Source organism: Pan paniscus, chromosome 20 (genome assembly GCF_029289425.2).
Source record: "Pan paniscus chromosome 20, NHGRI_mPanPan1-v2.0_pri, whole genome shotgun sequence".
Classification (NCBI taxonomy): domain Eukaryota; kingdom Metazoa; phylum Chordata; class Mammalia; order Primates; family Hominidae; genus Pan; species Pan paniscus.
The window spans coordinates 56,166,386-56,191,213 of NC_073269.2; the positions used below are offsets into that span (position 1 = coordinate 56,166,386).

The 24,828-nt window shown below is 48.2% G+C and overlaps 1 protein-coding gene and 2 long non-coding RNA genes across 4 annotated transcripts in view; 2 read left to right on the forward strand and 1 right to left on the reverse strand.

Annotated features, from left to right (window-relative positions):
• Window positions 1–434: 434 nt before the first annotated feature.
• The window catches only part of LOC100991594 (zinc finger protein 345), a 54,301-nt gene continuing 29,907 nt past the window's right edge, over window positions 435–24,828 (reverse strand). The window contains 2 exon segments of the mRNA XM_055103355.2: window positions 435–9,061; window positions 14,754–14,852. Of these exon segments, the coding sequence (XP_054959330.1) occupies window positions 7,185–9,061; window positions 14,754–14,852 (1,976 nt within the window). The 3' untranslated portion in view covers window positions 435–7,184.
• LOC134729639 (uncharacterized) lies at window positions 9,147–15,263 on the forward strand. The gene is made up of 2 exons (XR_010110923.1): window positions 9,147–10,472; window positions 14,544–15,263. It is a non-coding gene; the product is annotated as an uncharacterized LOC134729639 (long non-coding RNA).
• Window positions 15,666–24,678, forward strand: LOC100985199 (uncharacterized). 2 transcript variants are annotated; one of them, XR_008622048.3, is made up of 3 exons: window positions 15,666–16,268; window positions 17,722–23,933; window positions 24,175–24,678. It is a non-coding gene; the product is annotated as an uncharacterized LOC100985199 (long non-coding RNA). The 2 variants fall into 2 exon arrangements; XR_611050.6 differs by having other exon boundaries at window positions 15,666–23,933.

The following is a 24,828-nucleotide window of genomic DNA, read 5'->3' on the forward strand; positions in this document are numbered from 1 at the left end:
GGGAAAGTTATTCTTCAAAGATTATAAAAAGTCACAATTTCTTAGTATAAGATTGCTATCCACTATTATATATTCCAAATCAGCTGTCCTAGCTTGCTCCGGCATGCCTGGACAGAACTAGACAAGCCCCAGGACATAGTGCATAGTTAAGGAAGCATCCTTAACTATCCCCTGGGCAACTTCCTTTTCTTTGTTCTGTTCCCCTTACCCAGTTAAAAAAGTTTTAAACTAATAGCCAATCGGGTAAAGTGTAAAATGTGAGGTCCTATTCCAGCCAATGGAAACTGGACAGAGCAGTAAGGTAGACACATCAGGTTATAATAACACTGTCTCCTTAGTTTGGCGGGGTCTCGTGGCTGGACAGCTATTGAGTAGCACCCTTTCTGCAGGAAGTAAAGCTCGCCTTGCTGAGAGATCATTTGTTCCCGCATTAATTCTTTTTTTTTTTTTTTTTTTTTTTTTGCGACACCAAAAACCTCATTCCCAACAGCAGGGGTTTCACCATGCTGCCCAAGGCTGGTCGCCAACTCCTGACCTCAGGTGATCCACCTGCCTCCCCCTCAAGTGCTGGGATTATAGGCATGAGCCACTGCTCCTGTCCCATGAGGCGGCCTTTGAAAAAGGCTTTGAGGGATGAGCAGGAGGTCACCAGGAAGAGAAGGGAAAATATACTATATCTATAGATCTGGCCAAAATTAAAAGTCTCAACGAGGGTGTGAGGAAACTGCCATTCTCCTACCCTGCTGGTAGGGAGAGGAATGTCTTCAGCCTTTGAGGAAGTAAATCAGTCAGTCAGTGGGTGATGTTTGCTGAGAACCTTACTGTATACTGGGCAGACGCTAGGGATACAGCGGGGAAAGACAGAGGGCAGGCAGTAACCATGAGACATGATTGGAAATTATAAGTGCTGTGAAGTAGGCTGGGTGTGGTGGCTCACACCTGCAATCCCAGCACTTTGGGAGGCCAAGGCGGGTGGATCACTTAAGGCCAGGAGTTCGAGACCAGCCTGGGAAACATGGTGAAACCCCGTCTCTACTAAAAAGACAAAATTAGCCAGGCGTGGTGGCGGGCACCTGTAATCCCAGTTACTCAGGAAGCTGAGGCAGGGGAATCACTTGAACCTGGAAGGCAGAGGTTGTAGTGAGCCGAGATCACACCACTGCACTCCAGCCTGGGCCACAGAATGAGACTCTGTCTCAAAAAAAAAAAAAAAAAAAAAAAAGGTGCTGTGAAGTAAACAGGCAGGGGCTGAGATGGGAATGCAGGAGGGACTGTGGGATCAAGAAACATAATTCTTTGAGAACATAATGTGAAATAATATAAATAATATCAACCTCAAGAGAAATGTAGAGGAATACTATGAATTGCAGCTGGAATCTGCCCTAAATGTACATTTCTTCTTCCTGGTGTTTGTGACAATTTGAGTTGGGGTTTTCTTTTAGTCACAGCTGAAGGCATCCTGATGTGCTAGCATAAACAAGATGAGTGTCTTGCTTTTGATGCTTTTAGCTACTCAAGCCAGTAAATTATCATTCTTGTTTGAACTGTGTGAGAGGTGGTCAAGTTCAACATTTGAAGGGAGAGTTGAGAGATACTGAGTGGGAGAGAGGGATAGGAAAAACATGCCTTCTTTCTGTTTAGGTTTCTAAGGTGATAGGAGATAAGCCTGGAGCTGCTCGTGGTCACCTTGCCACCATGGGGGGAGAACCTGCCAGAAAATGAAACTAACCAAAAAGGAAGCTGAGCTAAGAGGAGTGACCAAATTACTGACATGTCTCTTAAGCACCTGGATCCATCTGTTCCTGAAGGCAAAACTGTTCAATTACATAGGCTAATAAATTCCCTTTCTTCCTTAAACAAACAGAATACTCTTGGCTGGAAATGAATCTCTATCTTATACCAGAAATTATTTAAAAATCCAGATGGGTCAACAGCCGGGCACGGTGGCTCACGCCTGTAATCCCAGCACTTTGGGAGGTCGAGGCAGGCGGATCACGAGGTCAGGAGATTGAGACCATCCTGGCTAACACGGTGAAACCCCATCTCTACTAAAAATACAAAAAATTAGCCGGGCGTGGTGGCAGGCACCTGTAGTCCCAGCTACTTGGGAGGCTGAGGCAGGAGAATGGCGTGAACCCAGGAGGCGGAGCTTGCAGTGAGCCGAGATCGCGCCACTGCACTCCAGCCTGGGTGACAGAGCGAGACTCCGTCTCAAAAAAAAAAAAAAAAAAAATCCTGATGGATCAAAGTTTTAATTGTGAAAAAAATCATAAAAGTACTAGAATAAAATATAGCAGAACTTTTTTTTCATAATCTTCGGGGTGAAGAAGGCCTTTGTTAGCATGATAGTAGACCCAAAAACTATAAAGGAAAATACAGATAGATTAAAATACCTAAAAATTTAAAAACTCTGTATAACAAACATAAACAAAATTGAAGAGAAACTGGGAGAAAATATTAGTCACTTATATACCAAAGTGTTAATATGCGTAATATATAAGGACTTGCCATTATAAATCAATACAAAAAGGCTTCTCAATTAAAAATGGGCAAAATACATAAATAGGCAATTCACAGAATAGAAAACATCAATAAATACTTAAAAAGATAATCTCACAACCAAGAGGACATTTTTACCTATCAGATTAAAATTGCTTTAAAAAATGACTAACACCAAGTATTTGGGAAGGAAGTAAAGAACAGAGAAATAGGCACTCATATACACTTCCAGGAGTTGTGCAAATTGTTTCACCCCTTTTGGAGGACTATTTAGAAATAACTATGAAAAATTTAAATGTAGGTGTTCTGTGATCCCACAAGTATACTTGTAGGAATTCATTTTGTACATATGTCAAATAATAAATATCCAATGATGGAAAAGAAAATGAAAGCAACTTAAATATCCATTAACAGGGATTGGTTAAACAAATTAAAGAAACCCTAGCATGAAATATTACACAGCTGTGAAAAATGAAGATACCTATGCATGTATATATTTTTCTGTAATATGTACAATATGTATATATTTTGCATTATCATGGGAAAGTATCCACATTATATCAAGTGAGAAAAGTAACTTCTTAAAATTATGTTTGCATGTGGTTATGCCATATATACCATACATATGTGAATATATATACATATAAAATCAGTTTCATAAAAACAGAAAGGGAGATTTCTTATTTATAGAAAAAGTATGAAATCTTTGGAATGAAGTTTTTTTTTTGAGATGGATTTTGCTCTCGTTGCCCAGGCTGGAGTGCAATGGCACAATCTCAGCTCACTGCAACCTCTGTCTCCCAGCTTCAAGCGATTCTCCTACCTCAGCCTCCCAAGTAGCTGAGATTACAGGTATGCGCCACTACACCCAGCTAATTTTTTATTTTTATTTTTAGTAGAGACAGAGTTTTACCATGTTAATCAGGCTGGTCTCGAACTCCTGACCTCAGGTGATCCACATGCCTCGGCCTCCCAAAGTGCTGGGATTACAGGCATGAGCCACCACACTCGGCCTGGAACAAAGATTTACAGGGCACTAAAGATTTCTTCATTTTTGTATCATCTGAGTTATTCACAATGAATATTACTTCAATCATGAAAGAAGCCACAAAAGATTAGGAGAAATACCTGGGCGATAACTTTAAAATATAATAGCACAGAAGAAGGCTAGTGAGACATAGCCCCATATATTGACAGACGTTCCAGCTGATACAGAACTTCTGGCAACCCATTGGCAACATACTCGAGGTCACAGAAATCCTCTCCCTATGACCCCATGACCTCACTGCCAGGATTTCACCTGGGAAATAGTTAGGCACTCATCCCTTTCATAAAAGGGATGTTCCATACTATATATATATAAAAGTCAAAAGCGGCCAGGTGTGGTGGCTCACGCCTGTAATCCCAGCACTTTGGGAGGCTGAGGTGGGCGGATCACGAGGTCAGGAGATCGAGACTATCCTGGTTAACACAGTGAAACCCCGTCTCTACTAAAAATACAAAAATTAGCCGGGCGTGGTGGTGGGCGCCTGTTGTCCCAGCTACTCAGGGGGCTGAGGCAGGAGAATGGCGTGAACCTGGGAGGCGGAGGTTACAGTGAGCCGAGATTGCACCACTGCACTCCAGCCTGGGTGACAGTGAAACTCCTTCTCAAAAAAAAAAAAAAAAAAAAAAAAAAAGTCAAAAGCTAGAAACAACCAAAATGTCCAAAAAGGGACTGGATAATATGCTGGCTGAATATATATAAGCTACGTGAAACTGCAAAACATCAGGTTGTTAAAGGTGACTTAATGATATGTTAAATAGCTGACACTCATTGCTATAAAAATGTAGTGCATCCATGGTCCGCATGCCCAGCCGTGGCAGGTAGGTTAAGTTCAGCCCTTTGGAAAGCAATATGGCAACTTGTGTGAGTAATCAGGAAAATGGCTGGAACCTTGGTTCCCATCATTGCCACTGTGGGAATTTTACTTTGAGGAATAATCACCCCAAAGGGAGAGAGGAAGTGAGCACGGACATGTTCATTATAACATTATTTGTAATTGGGATAACTGGTGAAAAACCCATGTCAGTCAAAAGCTTAAAGAAGAATCTAAATAGAGAATGGATTTGTAAATTACACCTTCTCAGTGGCATATCATTATCCTTAATAATGATAAAAGTGTATGGGGACAATGACAATGCTCATGGCATAATGACGGCAAAAACGGTCTCTGCATTGTGATTACAATGAAATAAACTTATATTTGTTTAAAAGATTTGAAAGGAAATATAAAAAATAAAAACAATATGACTTCTAAGGATGGCCAAATTGTCAGCGATGGCTTTTATGTTTTCAACCCAAAATTTCTGACAACTAAACCTATGGATATGGGATATAGATTTAAAAAACCATAAAGAGGCCGGGTGCAGTGGCTCATGCCTGTAATCCCAACATTTTGGGAGGCCAAGGCGGGTGGATCACACAGGAGTTCAAGACCAGCCTGGCCAGGATGGCGAAACCCCATCTCTACTAAACCTACAAAAATTAGCCAGGTGTGATGGCAGGTGCCTATAATCCCAGCTACTTGGGAGGCTGAGGCAGGAGAATCACTTGAACCTGGGTGGCAGAGGTTGCAGTGAGCCGAGATCACACCACTGCACTTCAGCCTGGGCGACAGAGTGAGACTTTGTCTCAAAAAACAAAAAAACAAAAAACATAAAGAAACACACCCAAGAATGACTGGCGAGTCTCTCTGAGCTGCAGAATTACAGGGAATTTGTCTTTTATTTCATACTTCTTTACACTTTCCAAATTATCCTTTATGATGAGCATATGGTATTTCACTAAATTTTTTTCTGTTATAAAAATATATGGCCGGGCACGGTGGCTCATGCCTGTAAATCCCAGCACTTTGGGAGACTGAGGTGGGTGGATCACGAGGTCAGGAGTTCGAGACCAGCTTGGCCAATATGGTGAAACCCCATCTCTACTAAAAATAGAAAAATTAGCTGGGCATGGTGGTGCACACCTGTAGTCCCATCTACTCGGGGGGCTGAGGCAGAAGAATTGCTTGAATCTGGGAGGCGGAGGTTGCAGTGAGCCGAGATCTTGCCATTGCACTCCAGCCTGGGTGACAGAGCAAGACTCTGTCTCAAAAAAAAAAAAATATATATATATATATAATTATTAAATGAAAAATAATACTATGTTTTAAAAATATGATTAAAAGTCTCCCCTTGGGAGGTGGGGCTTACAGTGAGCCAAGGTCACGCCACTGCACTCCAGCCTGGGCGACAGATTAAGACTCTGTCTCAAAAAAATAATAACAAAATAAAAAATCTCCCCTTGGGCGTGAATAAACAGTGATGCTTAACAACATGACGCTTAATAGAACAATCACTTTGTAGGCCGGGCACGGGAGCTCACGCCTGTAATCCCAACACTTTGGGAGGCCGACGGAGGAGGATCACATGAGGCCAGGTGTTTGAGACCAGCCTGGCCAACATGGTGTAACCCCACGTCTACTAAAAATAACAAAAATTAGCTGGGAGTGGTGGCAGGTGCCTGTAATCCCAGCTTCTTGGGAGGCTAATGTAGGAGAATCGCTTGAACCCAGGAGGTGGAGGCTGCAGTGAGCTGAGATCATGCCACTGCACTCCAGCCTGGTAACACAGCAATATTCTGTCTCAAAAAATAAATAAATAAATAAATAAATAAATAAAAGAACAGAACAATAGCTTTGTAAAGCATAGATCCTGGAAACATAATAAACAGAAACAATAGGACATTAAAAATGTCTATAAATATGTGAAACATTTATATTTATATCCATATTTATATGAAACATATTTATTGTTTAAGCCAACTGCAGATTCTGATATTTGTAGCTTAAAGTTTCAAAGGAAACTAAAAATGTTACTTTAAAGGGTTAATCTTTATAGCTGTCTTCCCCCATTGAATATTCAGGCTCCAGTTTAAGTTTCTTTTTTTTTTTTGAGACGGAGTCTCGCTCTGTTGCCCAGGCTGGAATGCAGTGGCGCAATCTCGGTTCACTGCAAGCTCCACCTCCCAGGTTCATGCCATTCTCCTGCCTCAGCCTCCCGAGTAGCTGGGACTACAGGCGCCCACCACCACGCCTGGCTAATTTTTGTATTTTTAGTAGAGAAGGGGTTTCACCTTGTTAGCCAGGATGGTCTCAATCTCCTGACCTCGTGATCCACCCACCTCGGCCTCCCAAAGTGCTGGGATTACAGGTGTGAGCCACCGCGCCCAGCTCAGGCTCCAGTATAAGGAAGGATGAATCAGTTTAAGAAGCTTGGAGAGAGCTGTTCTTGGTGAAGGTCCCAGATGAAATGGCATCCCTTTTGGACCACCCTCTAACTATACCACGATCTAGGGACATGGCAGGGTAGAGGAAATATGCAAGGGAAGCCCCCAGAATGATCAGAACCTGTCGCAGTTACTGAAAAACTGTGCCACCTTCCCTCTAGGGAACAAAGGAACAAACCGTCTCAACATATGGCGCCAGCATCCTTCTCTGGGGAGTTCCTAGTGTTGATGAAGAGCAGATTGCTGAAAGGCCATTTATGCACCTGGATCCATCTGTTCCTGAAGGCAAAATTTTTCCTAGGGTTCCTAGTGTTGATGAAGGTGGGATGGAACCTAACAGCAGGACAGCCAGCTCATCACACACTCAGGTTGTCTAATCAGCATGAGTTCTCTGATGATCAGCAAGCTGTGTGCCCCAAGCAAAGGCTTTCTCAAAATCATCACAGAGGTAGGCATTCTGGCCAGTATGAAGCCTCTGGTGTTCAGTCAGGTGTGAACTCCAGCTGAAACCCTCTCCACACTCCTCACATGCGTAGCGTTTGCTGCCAGTGTGGACCTTCTGATGTTGGAGAAGGTGTGAGATCTGGGTACAGGTTCTCCCACAGTCACTACACTTGTAAGGCTTCTCTCCAGTGTGAATCCTTTGGTGTTGGATTAAGTGGATGCTCTGGTTGAAGGCCTTCCCACATTCCTTGCAGGCGTAGGGCTTCTCGCCGGTGTGAATCTTCTGATGTTGAGTGAGGGATGAGTTGTGACTGAAGGTTTTCCCACACTCCTTACACTTATAGGGCTTCTCGCCAGTGTGGATCTTCTGGTGCTCAATGAGGTGCGTGCTCTGGCTGAAGGCTTTCCCACACTCGCTGCACTCGTAGGGCCTCTTTCCAGTGTGAATCCTCTGGTGTTGAATGAGGTGGGAGATCTGGGTATAGGCTTTCCCACACACTTTACATTCATAGGGTTTCTCCCCTGTGTGAATCCTCTGGTGGCGTGTGAGGGAGGAGTTCTGGCTGAAGGTTTTCCCACACTCCGTACATTTGTAAGGCTTCTCACCGGTGTGGATGGTCTGGTGCTGAGTAAAGGATGAGGTGTGGCTGAAAGCCTTCCCACATTCGTTGCATACGTAAGGCTTTTCCCCCACGTGAGTGCTCTGGTGCCTCATGAGGTGGGAAATCTGCGTGTAAGCCTTCCCGCACTTGTGACACGCGTAGGGCTTCTCGCCAGTGTGAATTCACTGATGCTGGGTCAGGGACGAGCTGTGGCTGAAGGCTTTGCCACAATCAGTGCACTCATAGGGTTTTTCTCCAGTGTGGACTCGCTGGTGCTCAGTCAGGGATGAGCTGTGGCTGAACGTTTTCCCACACTCGTTACATTTGTAGGGTTTCTCCCCGGTGTGGGTGGTCTGGTGTTGGGTCAGGGAGGAGGTGTGACAGAAGGCCTTGCCGCACTCTCCACATTGGTAGGGCTTCTCCCCCGTGTGGATTTTCTGGTGGCGGGTGAGGTGGGAGACCTGCGAGTAGAACTTCCCACACCGGCCGCATTTATAGGGCTTCTCCCCGGTGTGGCACCGCTGGTGTTTGATGAGGGATGAGCTCTGTGTGAAGGCCTTCCCGCAGTCCTTGCATTTGTAGGGCTTCTCTCCGGTGTGAATCCTCTGATGCTCGGTAAGTGAAGAGCTCTGAGTGAAGGTCTTGCCACATGCACGGCAGGCATAGGGCTTCTCGCCTGTTTGGATGATGTGGTGCTGAATGAAATACGAGCTGTTGCTGAACGCCTTCCCACAGTCACGGCACCTGTAGGGCTTCTCCCCGGTGTGAATTCGCTGATGGAGAATATAGTCTGAATGGTAAATGAAGGCTTTCCCACATTCCGTGCAGTTAAATGGTTTCTTCTCCACGAACGTCCTTTGGCGTTTCAAGCTCTTCCAGGGCCTGCCCCACTTCCGGGGCCTGTCTCCAAAGGGCACTCGTTGCTTCCTGATGAGGGCAGAGGCCTGCCGGAGGCTTCTCCCAAGCTCGTTACACCCAAGGCCTCTCTCCCCTGAGGTGTCTCCCTTGGGAGTAGCAAATAAACACCTCAAATGCCTCTCCTGCTTTCTTGCGTCCTCCGACCGATAGTGACATGCCAAGGGTTTCCCCACCTGGGCATCTCCAAGCATGGCCCTTAAAGGTCCCTCTACTGGGGAAGCTGAATCTTCAGAAATGCTCTTTTTTCGAGGTGTCTCTCGAATAGTCACAGAGCTTGTCTCTGAGTCTGAAAGAAATGGAAAATACCAATACCACCTGTCCCAGGACAAAGCAAGCTGATTACTTGGAAGTGGCAGTGTAAACCTAAAAAAAAAAAAAGAAAATTTCAAACTCGATGTTGCTACTTTGTTTGTTTCTTTCTTCTTTTTTCTTTTTTTTTTGAGACAAAGTCTTGTTCTGTTGCCTAGGCTGGAGTGCAGTGGCACCATCTCCACCTCCCGGATTCAAGCAATTCTCCTGCCTCAGCCTCCTGAGTTGCTGGGACCACAGGCGCCCACCACCACACCTGGCTAATTTTTTTGTATTTTTAGTAGAGATGGGGTTTCACCATATTGGTCAAGCTGGTCTCAAACTCCTGACCTTGTGATCCACCCGCCTCGGCCTCCCAAAGTGCTGGGATTACAGGCATGAGCCACCGTGCCCGGCCGATGTTGCTATTTTGAAAGGCATGGTGTACATAGATAGATTCATGTTCTGACATGGAAGGATAGTCTCAATACACTCTAAAAATGAAGACAACCAAGTTCTAAACAGTTTATGTACACAGAGTTGAGTAGCTATGCTATAGAGTACATTTTTTTTTACAAATCAATAAGAAAAATGATAGAAAAAAATCCAAGAAAATAGAGAGGCGAGAATATGAGTAGACAATTCACGGAAGAAAAATAAGAGGCTGATAAATACATGTATAGATGCTGAACATCAGCAATAGTTAAAAAAATCAAATCATTAGGATGCTATTTTACCCATTTTAGATTGGAAAATATTAAAGATATCCAGTGTTGCCAAGGGAGCATGGCACAGACCTTCTCACACTATGTTTGTGGGAATGTGCAAGGAAAGAGTGAACAGAAGGTCCATCTCAGTTTTTTTTTTGTTTGTTTTTTGTTTTTGAGATAGAGTCTCGCTGTGTCGCCCAGGCTGGAGTGCAATGGCACGATCTCAGCTCACTGCAACCTCCATCTCCTGGGTTCAAGCCATTCTCCTGCCTCAGCCTCCCAGGTAGCTGGGAGTACAGGCATGCGCCACCACACCTGGCTAATTTTTTTTTTTTTTTTTGTATTTTTAGTAGAGCTGGGGTTTCACCATGCTGGCCAGGCTGGTCTCGAACTCCTGACCTCAAGTCATCCGCCTGCCTTGGCCTCCCAAAGTGCTGGGATTATAGACGTGAGCCACTGCGCCCAGCCCATCTCACTCAGTCTTTGTTTATCTCTGCAGATATGGCAATGACCCTTGGCCAGTCTCTGGGAACTAAACTCCTGGGATGTTTACACAGGTGCTGGGTAAGATGTTCTTCCATATGCTCAAGACCACGGGTCAAGATGTACTAGGCTGTCAGCATTGTTGACTGTAAATATGAAGATGCATGATGGGCATCTGGTACCTGGATTGGAGTTCTCACTCTGTTCATGTAGCAGGTATGTGCATACGTGACCAGCTCTCTTCAAGAACTCTGGACTATAAGACTCCAAGTGGGCTTCCCGGGGTGGAGACACCTCATACATGTGTCTGTGGTTTTGCATTAGTGGAAAAATGCACGTCCATGTGACCCACACAGGGAAAGGGAGGGCTGGAAGCCTGTGTATGACCTCTCTTGCCTTTGTTAGTTCCTACTGTTCCTGAGTTACAAACTTTGCTGTAAACCGTCAATACAACTCGCCAAGTCATGTGACTCCTTCCGGAAAATCGCCAAACCAGTGGGTGGTTGTGGGACCCCCAAAACAGAGACATGACAACTAAATGCTATGTGAGATTCCTGAAATTATCCTTTTGTCATTGGATTAGGCAATGGTATCTTAGACATGATGTCAAAAATCACAAAGCAACACAAGCAAAATAGATAAATTGGACACTGTCAAAATTAAAACCTAGGCCAGGCACATTGGCTCACACCTGTAATCCCAGCACTTTGGGAGGCCAAGGTGGGTGGATCACTTGAGCTCAGGAGTTCATGAACAGCCTGGGTAACATGGCTGAACCCTGTCTCTACCAAACATACAAGAATTAGGTAGTGATGGTACATGCTTGTGGTCCCAGCTACTTGGAAGGCTGAGGTGGGAGGATCAACAAAGCCCCGGAAGTTGAGGCTGCAGTGAGCCATGATTGCGCCACTGCACTCCAGCCTGGGTGAGACCCTGTCTCAAAAATAATAATAATTAAAAATTTAAACCTTTGTGCTTCAAAGACACTAGTAAGAAGCAAAAAGACAACTAATAGAATGGGAGAAAATTTTTTCCAATCATATGTCTGATAAAGAACTTGTTTCTAGAATACATAAAGCATACTTACAACTCAGTATTTTGGTTTTTGAGACGGAGTCTCGCTCTGTCACCCAGGCTGGAGTGCAGTGGCACGATCCCGGGTCACTGCAACCTCCGCCTCCCAGGTTCAAGTGATTCTCCTGCCTCAACCTCCCAAGTAGCTGGGACTACAGGCACGCACCACCACGCCCAGCTAATTTTTCTATATTTAGTAGAGACAGGGTTTCACCGTGTTGGCCAGGATGGTCTCGATCTCTTGACCTCATGATCCACCCACCTCAGTCTCCCAAAATGCTGGGATTACAGGTGTGAGCTACCACACCTGGCCACAACTCAATATTTTTAAAAACTCAATTAAAAAAGGGCAAAGTTCTCAATAGTCATTTCTTTAAAGATATACGAATGGCCAATAAGTACATGAAAAGATACTCAACATCATTAGACATCAAGGAAAATGAAATGAAAATCATGAGATTCCACTTCACACTCACTAGTTATATAATAAAAAAGACAGATAGTAACAAGCGTTGGTGAGGATGTGGAGAAATCAGAGCCCTCACACACTGCGGGTGGGAATGTAACATGGTACAGCCACTTTGGAAAATAGTCTGGCAGTTTCTCAAAAGGTTAAACATAGAATTACCCTATGATTCAACAATTCCACTCCTAGGTATCTACCCGAAATAAATGAAAACATACATTCACACAAAAACTTGTGCATGAATGCTCATAGCAGTATGATTCATAATAGCCAAAAAGAAGATATAACTCAATGTTCACCAACTGATGAATAAACCGTGGTACATTCATACAACAAAATAGTATTCAGCCATAAACAGGAATGAAGCTCTCATACATACTGCAATGTGAATGACTCTTAAAAATATTATGCTAGGCTGGGCGTGGTGGCTCACGCCTGTAATCCCAGCACTTTGGGAGGCTGGGCGGGGGTGGGGGTGGATCACGAGGTCTGGAGTTCGAGACCAGCCTGGCCACCATGGTGAAATTCTGCCTCTACTAAAAATACAAAAATTAGCCAGGTGTGGTGGCAGGTGCCCATAATCCCAGCTACTTGGGAGGCTGAGGCAGGAGAATCACTTGAACCCGAGAGGCGGAGCCTGCAGTGAGCCAAGATCGTGCCACTGCACTCCAGCTTGGGTGACAGAGTGAGACTCCGTCTCAAAAAATAAATAAAAAAATAAAAAATAAATAAAAATAAATGAATAAAAAGAAATGATGAGCAGAAAGCAAAACCATCTGGAATTTGTGGAGGGAATGGATTTTTTTTTGGAGCTAGTGGGTTTGTTCATGGAATGTCCATTAATTACATATGTGCCAACCACGGTGCTGTGAGTAGGTGACCTTTTGCTAAACAAGATATCTGGTTCTTGTCCTCAGAGAGGGGGGAGAGGCAGGCTTGTATTCAGACATTTTGGACATATCCTACTTATCTCTTTAGCATCCCTGTCTTTGAACAACCACTGCTCCCCTTTTCCTATAGTCTTGGTGGGGCTGTCACATATCTCCCCAACCCCCACCTCAGCAATGGGCATCAGACTTCAGACTGGCCAATCATAATACCCCATTCCTCAGGCCATAATAATTGGTTCATCATCCAAAGGGACCCAGTCAGAGTCTTCCCCGAGATGAGTATATGGGGTTATTAGGCAGAATATAAGTTTGAGACCGTGGGTAGCCATGTTGATTGCTACTTGGAAAGGTCTGTAGACAGAACGAAGCTAGAAACAGACAGAATCAACACATGTGGAAAGCGAAGGAGGGGGAAGGTGGGGGTTGTGGGGAGAGAGAGAGAGAGAGAGAACAAGTAAGCCCTGACAATACCATTTAAGGCCTTAGATTCATGTATGCCGAAAGTCTTGCACTGCAATACTTCCTAGTTATATGGGTCAAAAAAAATCTAATTTTTCTTAAGCTATTTTGATTCTTTACATGTGAGAGTCCTGATATATCAGATAATAACAATTATTATTATTGCAATAGAGAACATTCATTAAATGCTGACTACATGCCAGATACTGTTCTGAGCTTGTTCTGTGTATTAAGTAATTTCATCATCCAAACATTTCATTGAGGTGGGTACTATTATTCTCCCTATTTAATAGGTAAGGACGGCTGGGCGCAGTGGCTCACGCCTGTAATCCCAGCACTTTGGGAGGCTGGGGCGGGTGGATCATGAGGTCAGGAGTTCGAGACCAGCCTGGCCAACATGACGAAACCCTGTCTCTACTAAAAATACAAAAAATTAGCCAGACACGGTGGGGGGCACCTATAATCCCAGCTACTCGGGAGGCTGAGACAGGAGAATCACTTGAACTCGAGAGGTGGAGGTTGCAGTGAGTCCAGGTTCACCACTGTACTCTAGCCTGGGCGACAGAGCAAGACTCCATCTCAAAAAAAAAAAAAAGGTAAGGAAATGGAGGCACCAATAGGTTAAGTCACTTGCCCACAGTCACGCAGTGGGAGAAAGGGGATTTGAACTCAGAGTCTACACTGTTAAGTACAACATGCACAAGTGCAGTAATAGCACCTTGAGCTAGGAGCTGTGAAAACGCTGAGAAGTGGTGGCCTAGTTATCACGGAAGGCCACTTGGAGGAGGTGACCTGTAAGCTTCATCGTGAAACACATGAAGGTGCTTGCCAGGCAGAAAAAGCAGGGAAGGGTATTCCAGACAGAGGGAACAGCATGTGTGAAGGCCCAAAGGTGGCAACACACATTCAGGTTCAGGTACGGACAGGTGCTTCAGTGAGGTCAGGGCATGGTGTACAATCAGGGGTGGATGGTGAAGATGAGGCCAGAGAAAGCACAGGCTGAGTGACACAGGGCACTGAGTGCCAGGCTGAGGGGCTGGGACTTCATCTTGGGGGTACTGGGGAAGAAGGGGAGGGTGTGAGCAGGGGAGGGAGGGGGTTAGCTCTCAGTATGGAAGGATCCCCTGGGGCGGTATCAACTGGAGGGGTAAGTCTGGGGGCCAGGAGGCTGGGGTGAGGGTCCAGGGGAGAGAAGCTGAGGCCTGGCCAGGGGCAGGAGGGACAAGGCTGGGGACTGATGGGCTGTGACGGGACAAGGGGAGGGTGGGGTGAGAATTATAACGATGACAGCCATTGAAGCCACTACCGACTCTGTGCCAAGCTCTGGGCTCTGCTCTGTATCTGTTAATTCATTTATTCCTCCCAATCCTAGACACTCATGTCACCTCCTTTTCACAGATGAAAAAATCAAAGCACAGAGAGGCTAAGTGACTTGCCCAAGGCCACACAGCCAGGAAGCAATCAGCTGGGATTTGAACCCACACAACCCGACTCCCGAGCCCACGATGATCACCCGTGTGTTCCACTGCCTCACCCCTGAGTGAACCTCACTGACCATGAGAGATGGGGTAGGAAGAGGGCTCACACCTGCTGGATATCCTCACCCACCTGGGCAGGTAACTCGCCAGGCCTCTCTCTCCTGCCTCGGCTCTTCCCCTCGATCCACACGGGAGATCACGTCGGGTTTGGACCCAGGCAGCCCTGCCCCTGGGGAAAGATACAAGAGTTGGCTGTGGGTGCCAGAATCACAGGGAGGTCTACAGGGAAGGTGCACGCATTGAGCGCCTAATGATTGGACGTACAAATGGCCAACGCCAAGACTTATTTGTTGTGTGCTTAGCACACTGCAGAGAGGCTGAGCCAACTTATTTGTTGAGTGCTTAGGACACTGCAGAGAGGCTGAGCTCTGACAAAGCTGTTTAAGGCTCCGGGTCTGTGCTGTTCGAGTTAACTGCACTGTGACAGTATAAGAAACATCGCCTTCTGTGTTTCGAAGACTTACTAAAGAAAAAAACAGTAAAATCTCTCAATCATTTGTTAATTGATTATTATTTCAGTGTGTCAAGATGATAAGATTTTAGATAGCTTGAGGTGAATAAAATGTATTATTAAAATTAATTTCATTTGTTTCTTCTTATTTTTTTTAACGTGACTGCCAAAAAATGTAAAATTACCTAAGTGGGTTGCATCTTATTTCTGATGGACAACTCTGTTTAGATTTATTGATGTCCAAAGCTTCCATCTCAAGACTTCTAAATACATAAGTTAAAACATTCACTTTTTTTTTTTGAGACAGGGTCTTGCTCTGTTGCCCAGGCCGAAGTGCAGTGGCACAATCATGGCTCACTGCAGCCTTGACCTCCTGGGCTCAAGTGATCCTCCCACCTCAGCCTCCTGAATAGCTGGGACTACAGGCATGCACCACCATACCTGGCTAATTTTCAAATTTTTTATAGAGATGGGGTCTCACTATGTTGCCCAGGCTGATCTCGAATTCCTGGGCTTAAGTGATCCACCCACCCTGAACATTTCCTTTTTTCTTTTTTAGATGGAGTTTCACTCTTGTTGCCCAGGCTGGAATGCAATGGTGTGGTCTTGGCTCACTGCAACCTCCGTCTCCTGGGTTGAAGCAATTCTCCTGCCTCAGCCGCCCAAGTAGCTGGGATTACAGGTGCCCGCCACCATGCTTGGCTAATTTTTTGTATTTTTAGTAGAAACGGGTTTCACCATGTTGGCCAGGCTGGTCTCGAACTCCTGACCTCAGGTGATCCGCCCGCCTTGGCCTCCCAAAGTGCTGGGATTGCAGGCATGAGCCACTGCACCCAGTCCAAACATTTTCGTTTTGATGAAACTGTCTTGAATCACTGTAGACAAACATACCATCCCTGATTAAAACATGAAGTAATTACAATAGTTAGGGTGATACTAAAAAGTGAATGTCTATTAAGCGCAGATTACATGCCAGGCATGTTTCTAAGCTGGTTAAATGTAGTACCTCATTTTCACCCTTCAGGCAGGAAACCAAGGCACAGTCTAGTGTTGTGTGAGCAGGAATGGAAGAAACACGCAACACTGCAGGAAGTCACAGAGGGTGCAGAAATCAAAGGAAACTTCCTGGAGGAGGTGAGCCAAGAGGTGACTAGACTAGGGGTGAGGAGGAGATGAATTTTGGTTCAACAAAGATGCCTGGCCAGGCACGGTGGCTCACGCCTGTAATCCCAGCACTTTAGGAGGCCAAGGCGGGTGGATCATGAGGCCAGGAGTTCAAGACCAGCCTGGCCAAAATGGTGAAACCCTGTCTCTACTAAAAATACAAAAATTACCCGGGCGTGGTGGTGGGCACCTGTAATCCCAGCTACTCAGGAAGCTGAGGCAGAGAATTGCTTGAACCTGGGAGGTGGAGGTTGCAATGAGCCGAGATCGCGCCACTGCACTCTAGCCTGGGTGACAGAGCAAGACTCTGTCTAAAAAACAAACAAACAAACAAACAAACAAACAAAAAAACATGCCCAAAGGCCTCCCGGTCTCCCTGTGCCACTCCCTGGCACTGCTGGAGATACAGAAATGATCTGGACACTCCCCTGTGCTTGAGGGCGTCTCAGGCTGAAGGGGGAGGCAGACCTGGACACAGTTACAATCCAGGGTGACTCCGGGACTCCTTTCCTACAAGGATCCCGTCCTCCCTCTGTCTTAGGTGCCCACGCCTATGGTCACAGCCTTCATCTCTGATAATGACACAAATCTCCACATCTTGGTGTCAGACACCCCCTCCCACCTCCCAGCCTCCCGGGGACTTTCTCCACTATACTTTATCTTATTATTTTAATTTTAACAGGATCTTGCTCTGTTGCCCAGGCTGGAGTGAAGTTGCACAATCACAACCCACTGCAGACTTGATCTCCTGGGCTCAAGCCATCTTCCCACCTCAGCCTCCCGAGTGGCTGGGACTACAGGTGCACGCCACCACATCCCGCTAATTTTTACGTTTTTTGTAGAGACAAGGTCTTGCTATGTTGCCCAGGCTGGTCTCGAACTCCTGACCTCAAGCAATCCTCCCACCTCAGCCTCCCCATGTGCTGGGATTACAGGCATGAACCACCGTGCCTGACCTTTCTCCAGTTCTTGACTCCAGCTATCCTTCCATGGACAAGGAGGGTGCCCTAGAGCCTGGCTTGGTGGCTGGGTGAACCATGGGGTCTGCCTCTAACTGCCACAATCAGGGGATAGAGGAGCAGGGACCCAGGACAGCTAATCTTCTGATACTGCAGCCCCCTCACCATGTATTGCCTCCCATGATTTCACCTTCCACTCTCCAGCCTGGCATTTACCACCCATCCCTGTAACCACTCCCCTGCCTGCACCCCTACCTGCCCTGTCCCTCTTGGCCTGCACTGAGCTCACCAGGTAACAGCCCTGCTGTGGTTAGAGCCAAACAGCCTCTGACCTGGGTGCTGGTGCCCAAGAAGGCATTGCCACTAAGGTCTTTTTTTTTTTTTTTTTGGAGACAGTCTCTCTCTGTTCCCATGCTGGAGTGCAGTGGCACGATCCCAGCTCACTGCAACCTCCGCCTCCCTAGACGAGATCGTGCCACTGCACTCCAGCCTGGGCAACAGAGCAAGACTCTATCTCCAAAAAAAAAAAAAGAAGAAGAGGATACACAGACACGGAGGGAAGAGGCCACATGACACAGAGGCAGAGAAAGAAGGGAGGCGGCTACCAGCCAAGAAATGCCAGGAGGCACCAGGTGTTGGAAGAGGTGAGGAAGGACCCTCCCCTGGAGCCTTTGGAGGCAGCGTGGCCGAGCTGTCACCTTGGTTTTAGACTCTGGTCCAGAATCATGAGAGAACTGATGGCTGTTGTCATAAGCCACCACGTTTGTGGTTGTGCATTGTGGCAGCAGCAGGATACACTCCCCCATGCCCCTACTGCTCGTGCCCGTGAGCAGACGCATGTGCTGTCACAGATGCCACCTTAAAGACAACCTTCTGGCCAGGTGCCGTGGCTCACACCTGTAAGCCCAGCACTTTTCAAGGCCGAAGCCAGCGGATCACTTGAGATCAGGAGTTCGAGACCAGCCTGACCAACACGGTGAAACCCTGTCTCTACTAAAAATTACAAAAATTACCCAGGCGTGGTGGCATGCGCCTGTAATCCCAGCTACTTGGGAGGCTGAGGCAGGAGAGTCACTTGAACCCGGGAAGTGGAGGCTGCAGTGAGCTGAGATCGCACCACTGCACTCCAGCCTGGGCAACAGTGAGACTGTCTCAAAAAAAAAAAAAAAAAAAGGAAAAAAAGACAAGGCCAGGCGCAGTGGCTCATGCCTGTAATCCCAGCAATTTGGGAGGCCAAGGTGGGCGGATCTCTGAGGTTGGGAGTTCGAGACCAGCCTGACCAACATGGAGAAACCCTGTCTCTACTAAAAATACAAAATTAGTCAGATGTGGTGGTGCATGCTTGTAATCCCAGCTACTCGGGAGGCTGAGGCAACAGAATCGCTTGAACCCAGGAGGCGGAGGTTGTGGTGAGCCGAGATCGCGCCATTGCATTCCAGCCTGGGCAACAAGAGCAAAACTTCATCTCAAAAAAAAAAAAGACAACCTTCCTGTGATCACCACAGAGTGAGGCAGTGGGGGAACAGAAAGTGGTGATGCTGGGGAGGGTGTCAGGGCCAGGACACATACGGGTATGAAAGAGATGGTAAAGACAGTGCCCTGGGCTGGGTGTGGTGGCTCATACCTGGAATGCCAGCACTTTGGGAGGCTGAGGTGGGCGGATCACTTGAGGTCAGGAGTTCGAGACCTGCCTGGCCAACATGGTGAAATCCCATCTCTACTAAAAATACAAAAATTAGCTGGGTGTGGTGGTGCATGCCTGTAATCCCAGCTACTCAGAAGGCTGAGGCAGAAGAATTGCTTGAACCTGGGAGGCGGAGGTTGCAGTGAGCAGAGCTCGTGCTACTATACTCCAGCCTGGGAGACAGAGCGAGACTCCATCTCAAAAACAAAAAAACAAAAAAAGTCAGTGCCCTGGCCTGGTCTCTGGGTGGGCAGGGGTCTGTCTCTGAGATGGGAGACCTGAAGGAGGAATGAGTTTGGGGGTGACATGACCCGCTCAGGGGAGACAGGGAGTGTGGGGTCCTGAGCCTTCCCCATGGTGGTATTCTGGAGGCCACAAGCTATACAAGGTTGAAACTCATGGGACACATTGAAGGCACACCATTGTGGATGTGTGGAAAAGGGTGAACACAGCGGGCCTGAGATGCTCCCTTTGGAAAGGCCTGATGGCCAGGTAGACCCTAGGCTGAGGTTCAGCAACCTGGACTTTAGGAGGGTTCCCAGAATTTCCTAACTGATGTGGGGCTCACTAGAGCCTCAGTTGCTTGTGGTTTTAATTTTAATTTTAATTTTTTTTAGAGATAGGGGTCTCACTATGTTGCCCAGGCTGGCCTCGTAATCCTGGGCTCAAGTGATCCTCCTCTCTTGGCCTCCGAAAGTGCTGGGATTACAGGCGTGAGCCACTGTGCCCAGCCCTAAACTGTTTGTGCAAACACCATGGTTTACGTTGAACACCTGCTTTTTTCCCAGGAGTCTAAAATTTGGGTACATTTTAGTAGAGGGGGCTGTGTGAGCAACCCCCAGGAAAAACCCTGAGCACAGCTGGGCACGATGGCTCACGCTTGTAATCCCAGCTCGTAGGGAGACAGAGGCTGGAGGATAGCTTGAGCCCAGGAGTTCAAGACTTGCCTGGGCAATATAGAGAGATCCTGTTAAAAAAAAAAAATGCTGAGCACTGAGTCTCTGGTGAGCTTCTCTGGTGATAACATTTCCCACGTGTTGTCACATCTTGCTGCTGGGAGAATTAAACCATCCTATGTGGCTCCACTGGGAGAAGGTTCTGGAAGCTTGCTCCTGGTTTCTCCTGGATGGCGCCCTGGGTGCCCTTCCCCTTTGCCAGCTGTGCTGTCTCCTTTCTCTGTAATAAACCATCACTGAGCGTTTAACTAAGGGCTGAGTCCCTGGCATCCGCTAACAAATCACTCACCTGTGGTGGTCTTGGGGACCGACCCTGATGGAGAAGTTTAGGCCACGTTTTTTTTTTTTTTTTTTTTTTTTTTTTTTTGAGACGGAGTCTCGCTCTGTCGCTCAGGCTGGAGTGCAGTGGCGCGATCTCGGCTCACTGCAAGCTCCGCCTCCCGGGTTCACGCCATTCCCCTGCCTCAGCCTCCCGAGTAGCTGGGACTACAGGCGCCCGCTACCACGCCCGGCTAATTTTTTGTATTTTTAGTAGAGACGGGGTTTCACCGTGTTAGCCAGGATGGTCTCGATCTCCTGACCTCGTGATCCGCCCGCCTCGGCCTCCCAAAGTGCTGGGATTACAGGCGTGAGCCACCACACCCGGCCTAGGCCACGTTTTTAATGAGACCACTTTTTTTTTTTTTTGAGACAGAGTCACTCTGTTGCCCAGGCTGGAGTGCAATGGCGTGATCTCAGCTCACTGCAACCTCCGCCTCCCAAGTTCAAGTGATTCTCCTGCCTCAGCCTCCTGAGTAGCTGGGATTACAGGCGCCCGCCACCATGCCCAGCTAATGTTTGTATTTTTAGTAGAGATGGGGTTTCACTGTGTTGTCCAGGCTAGTCTCAAACTCCTGACCTCAAATGATCTGGCCGCCTCGGCCTCTCAAAGTGCTGGGATTACAGACGTGAGCTACTGCGTCCAGCCTAAGCCACATTTTTGATGAGTTTGTCCAGAGAAAGTGTGTGAGTGAGGAGGGCTGAGGATGGAGACGTCACATCACCACAGCTACTTACAGGGGAACATAGAGATGGAGAACGACAGGTCCAGGAAGGTGGGAAGTGAAACCAGCAAGGGGGCTGTGCTGAGGTGCAGGGGCAAGACGAGGCCTGGGCAGGGCTGGGGCCGTGGGGACGGTAAGGAGGGGGTAGGAGGGCAGGGCTATGGCCTGAGGGGTCCCGTGGACAAGGGGAAGTAGGGGATGTTATGAGCAGAATTGCTGGCGTCCCCCTAAAATGCATAAGTTGAAACCTAGTCCCCAGGTGATGGTGTTAGGAGCTGGGGCCTTTTGGAAGTGATTAGGTCATGGGGGTAGAGCTCTCGTGGCAGGGGTTAGTGCCCTTACAAAAGACACCCCAGAGAGCTCTCTTGCTCCTCCACTCTGTGAGGCTATAGAGAGCAGCCTCTGTCGGCCAGATGCGGTGGCTCATGCCCATAAATCCCAGCAATTTGGGAGGCCAAGGTGGGTGGATCACTGAGGTCAGGAGTTCAAGACCAGCCTGGCCAACATGGTGAAACCCCCTCTCTACTAAAAATACCAAAAAAATTAGCTGGGTGTGGTGGCAGGCACCAGTAATCCCAACTATTTGGGGAGGCTGAGGCAGGAGAATCACTTGAACCCGGAAGGTGGAAGTTGCAGTGAGCCAAGATTGCGCCACTGCACTCCAGCCTGGGTGACAGAGTAAGACTCTGACTCAATTAAAAAAAAGAAAGAAAAAAAAAAAAGAGGGAAGCCGCCGTCTATGAACCAGGAAGCGCCCTCACCAGACACCAAGTCTGCTGTCGCCTTCATCTTCGACTTCCCAGCCTCCAAAACTCTGACATAAATTTCTTTCTTTCTTTTCTTTTCTTTTTTCTTTTTTTTTTTTTGAAACGGAGTCTCACTCTGTCGCCCAGGCTGGAGTGCAGTGGCGCGATCTCGGCTCACTGCAAGCTCCGCCTCCCGGGTTCACACCATTCTCCTGCCTCAGCTCCTGAGTAGCTGGGACTACAGGCACCCACCACAATGCCCGGCTAATTTTTTTTATTTTTAGTAGAGATGGGGTTTCACTGTGTTAGCCAGGATGGTCTCGATCTCCTGACCTCATGATCTGCCCGCCTTGGCCTCCCAAAGTGCTGGGATTACAGGCATGAGCCACCGCGCCCGGCCAACTCTGACATACATTTCTGCTGTTAGAAGCTACCCAGTTTACAGCATTTTGTTAGAGCAGCTCAAACTAAGCAAGACAGGGCCAAGGATGGTGCCCGGGGATCTGGTCTGGAGACCTGGGGGGATGTGGGGCCAACCAGAGGTGGGGACCTGGAGGAAGAGAAGCAGGACGGTGGGTGAACTGAGCTCGGCGTGGGGTGGATGTGAGGGGTGGGAGGTGGGGAGGGCTATGCCTGGAGGCAGGAAGGTGGGCAAGTGCAGGATCTCGGAGACACGCTAGGGGACAGCGTTTATATGCTCCGGGGAGAAGATGCCGAGGTCAGATTGGGACCTGTTGATTGGGAACATGTCCGGGAGGCGCTTGGAGCCTGAGATTCTGGATTGGGCGTTCCAGTGTGGAGCCTGAAGTCCGGGGACAGGGAGGTCACCATGTGTGGAAGGGAAAGCGTTAGAAGAAGCTGGATGACCGGGCACGGTGGCTGACGCCTATAATCCCAGCACTTTGGGAGTCCAAGGTGGGCGCGTCACCTGAGATCAGGAGTTCCAGACCAGCCTGGCCAACACAGTGAACCCGTCTCTACTAAAAATACAAAAATTAGCCGGCATGGTGGTGTGTGCCTGTAATTCCAGCAACTCGGGAGGCTGAGACAGAGGAATTGCTTGAACCCAGGAGGTGGAGATTGCAGTCAGCTGAGATCGCGCCACTGCCCTCCAGCCTGGTGACACAGTGAGACTCCATCTCAAAAAAAAAAAAAAAAACCAAAAAAAAAAAAAAGAAGAAGCTGGGGACACAGGCTGAAGAGTTTGCGGGACTCACATTTTACAGGACAGGCCAAGGGACTTGGGCCCTCCTGGCTGCTGGGACTCCAGGCAGAAAGAGAGGAAGGGAGAGGCCAGGCGTGAGGGACCAGTGAGAGGAGCACAGAGGCCCCCAGATGGCAGGGGATGGACATGAATGAGAAGAGGGTGCCAGGAGGCATCAGAGAGAGGGCTGGGGGCATCAGAGAGGGTGCCAGGGGGCATCAGGCCTCCCCCGGGGGAGGGCAGAGGGAGGGGCCTCACCCAGGGAGAGAAGGTTCCGGTAGTTCTCCAGCATCACGTCTCCAGCAAACTTTCACCACATCACCAGATTTAGTCTGGCCCTGCTGTAGGCTTTTTTCCAGTGATCATGAGGGACCCAACACCTGGGCACAGAACTCAGATTTGAGATTGGAAAAGACGGGGACTCTACTAAGGTGGATAGGATGGAGGCTACTCCCTCCTCCTGTCATTCACTCATTCATCCATTCATTAATTCATCCCACAAACCTTCCCAGGAGTTTCTGGTGAGCCACTGCCCATGTTGGGCAACGCTGGCGGCACAGAGTCTAGGCCGAGTCCTGACACTGCCCATGAATTTCAGCCCCTCATGCTCCCTGTGGCCCCAGAAGATCCTTCTACACCCAGAGCTTCCCCTCCCCTTCCTTGCTCACAGCCCTCCCGTGGCTCCCCAGTGGCCCCAGGACAGAGTCTCAGCCCCTCTGATACCATGCAGGACCTGCCCCACTCATCCCTACAGCCTCATCTCTCCTCGCATTGGCAGAGACTCCTCTTTTTTGTGCCTCCATTTCCCCATCTGTAGAATGGAATTGTAATACCATCTGTCCATCACTTCAGGGCCAAGTGAGAAAGCGCATCCTAAATAATGAAACAGGATTGATGTCTTCTCCTGTTGATGATTAGCATCTGTTTCAACTCTCTGTCCCTCACTCCTGAACCTTCTGCACTTTCTCCTTTAGGAAAAGACTGTGACCAGCTTCACAAAAGGCAGCAAAGGACTATCAGAGAAAGAGAACTCCGAGTGAGGGGTAAGCAGCCTGGCCACAGGGAAGGGGCTGGGGGTGGAGATGCCTGCGTCTGAGGGAGGAGGGGCTGGGGGCCTGGACTCCTGGGTCTGAGGGAGGAGAGCCTGGGGCCTGGACTCCTGGGTCTGAGGGAGGAGGGGCTGGGCCTGGGACTCCTGGGTCTCTGGGTGGTGATGGAGCTACAGGAGGTCGTGGTGCAGTTCTCTGCCATTGCTGACCCCTCCTTTCCTGCTCCATCGTGCAGGTCTGGCCTAGGCCCGGGATTGGACCAGGCTCCCTCAGGACCCCATCCTTTCCTGCCCGGACCGTGAATTCATCTCCTTGAAGCCATAACGTCCGAGCTGCTGGTGCGGGGCAGCCCTGGCCCTAGGCTTCCTACCCCTGGAAGCGAGAGGATGAGAGGAGGCCGGCCCAGCTCCTTCTTTCAGGGTGGGGGGCATTCAGCCTCCACTGTGTCTGTCTTTTCTTCCCTGGGGCTCCCCCTCGAGGCGAGGGGCCATGCATGTCTGGGGGACCCCTGCCCCCCAAAACCCTCTGTCTGTCTCTGTCTCTTTGCTGTTTGTCCAAGACTCAGTGTCCCGACCCTTGTTCTCGCCGTGAATGTCAATGGGCCAATCCTCTCTGTCCTTTCAGACACACACACACCTGTGTCCACCCCTTCTGTTCGCCACACCCTGCGTCTGGCCGGTCCCCCCACTGCTGCTGCTATCAATGCCAGAATAAACACACTCCGTGGGTCTCACTCCAACTGGGCCTCCTGTCCTCTCTGAGACTGGGAAACTGGATTGGAACATGCTGGCTCTGCAAGCAGACAAATTTGTGTTTCTTTCAATGACTGGGCAACTTAATGATCTCTCTGAGCCTCAGTTTATAAAAATGGTGTTAGTCAGGATCATTG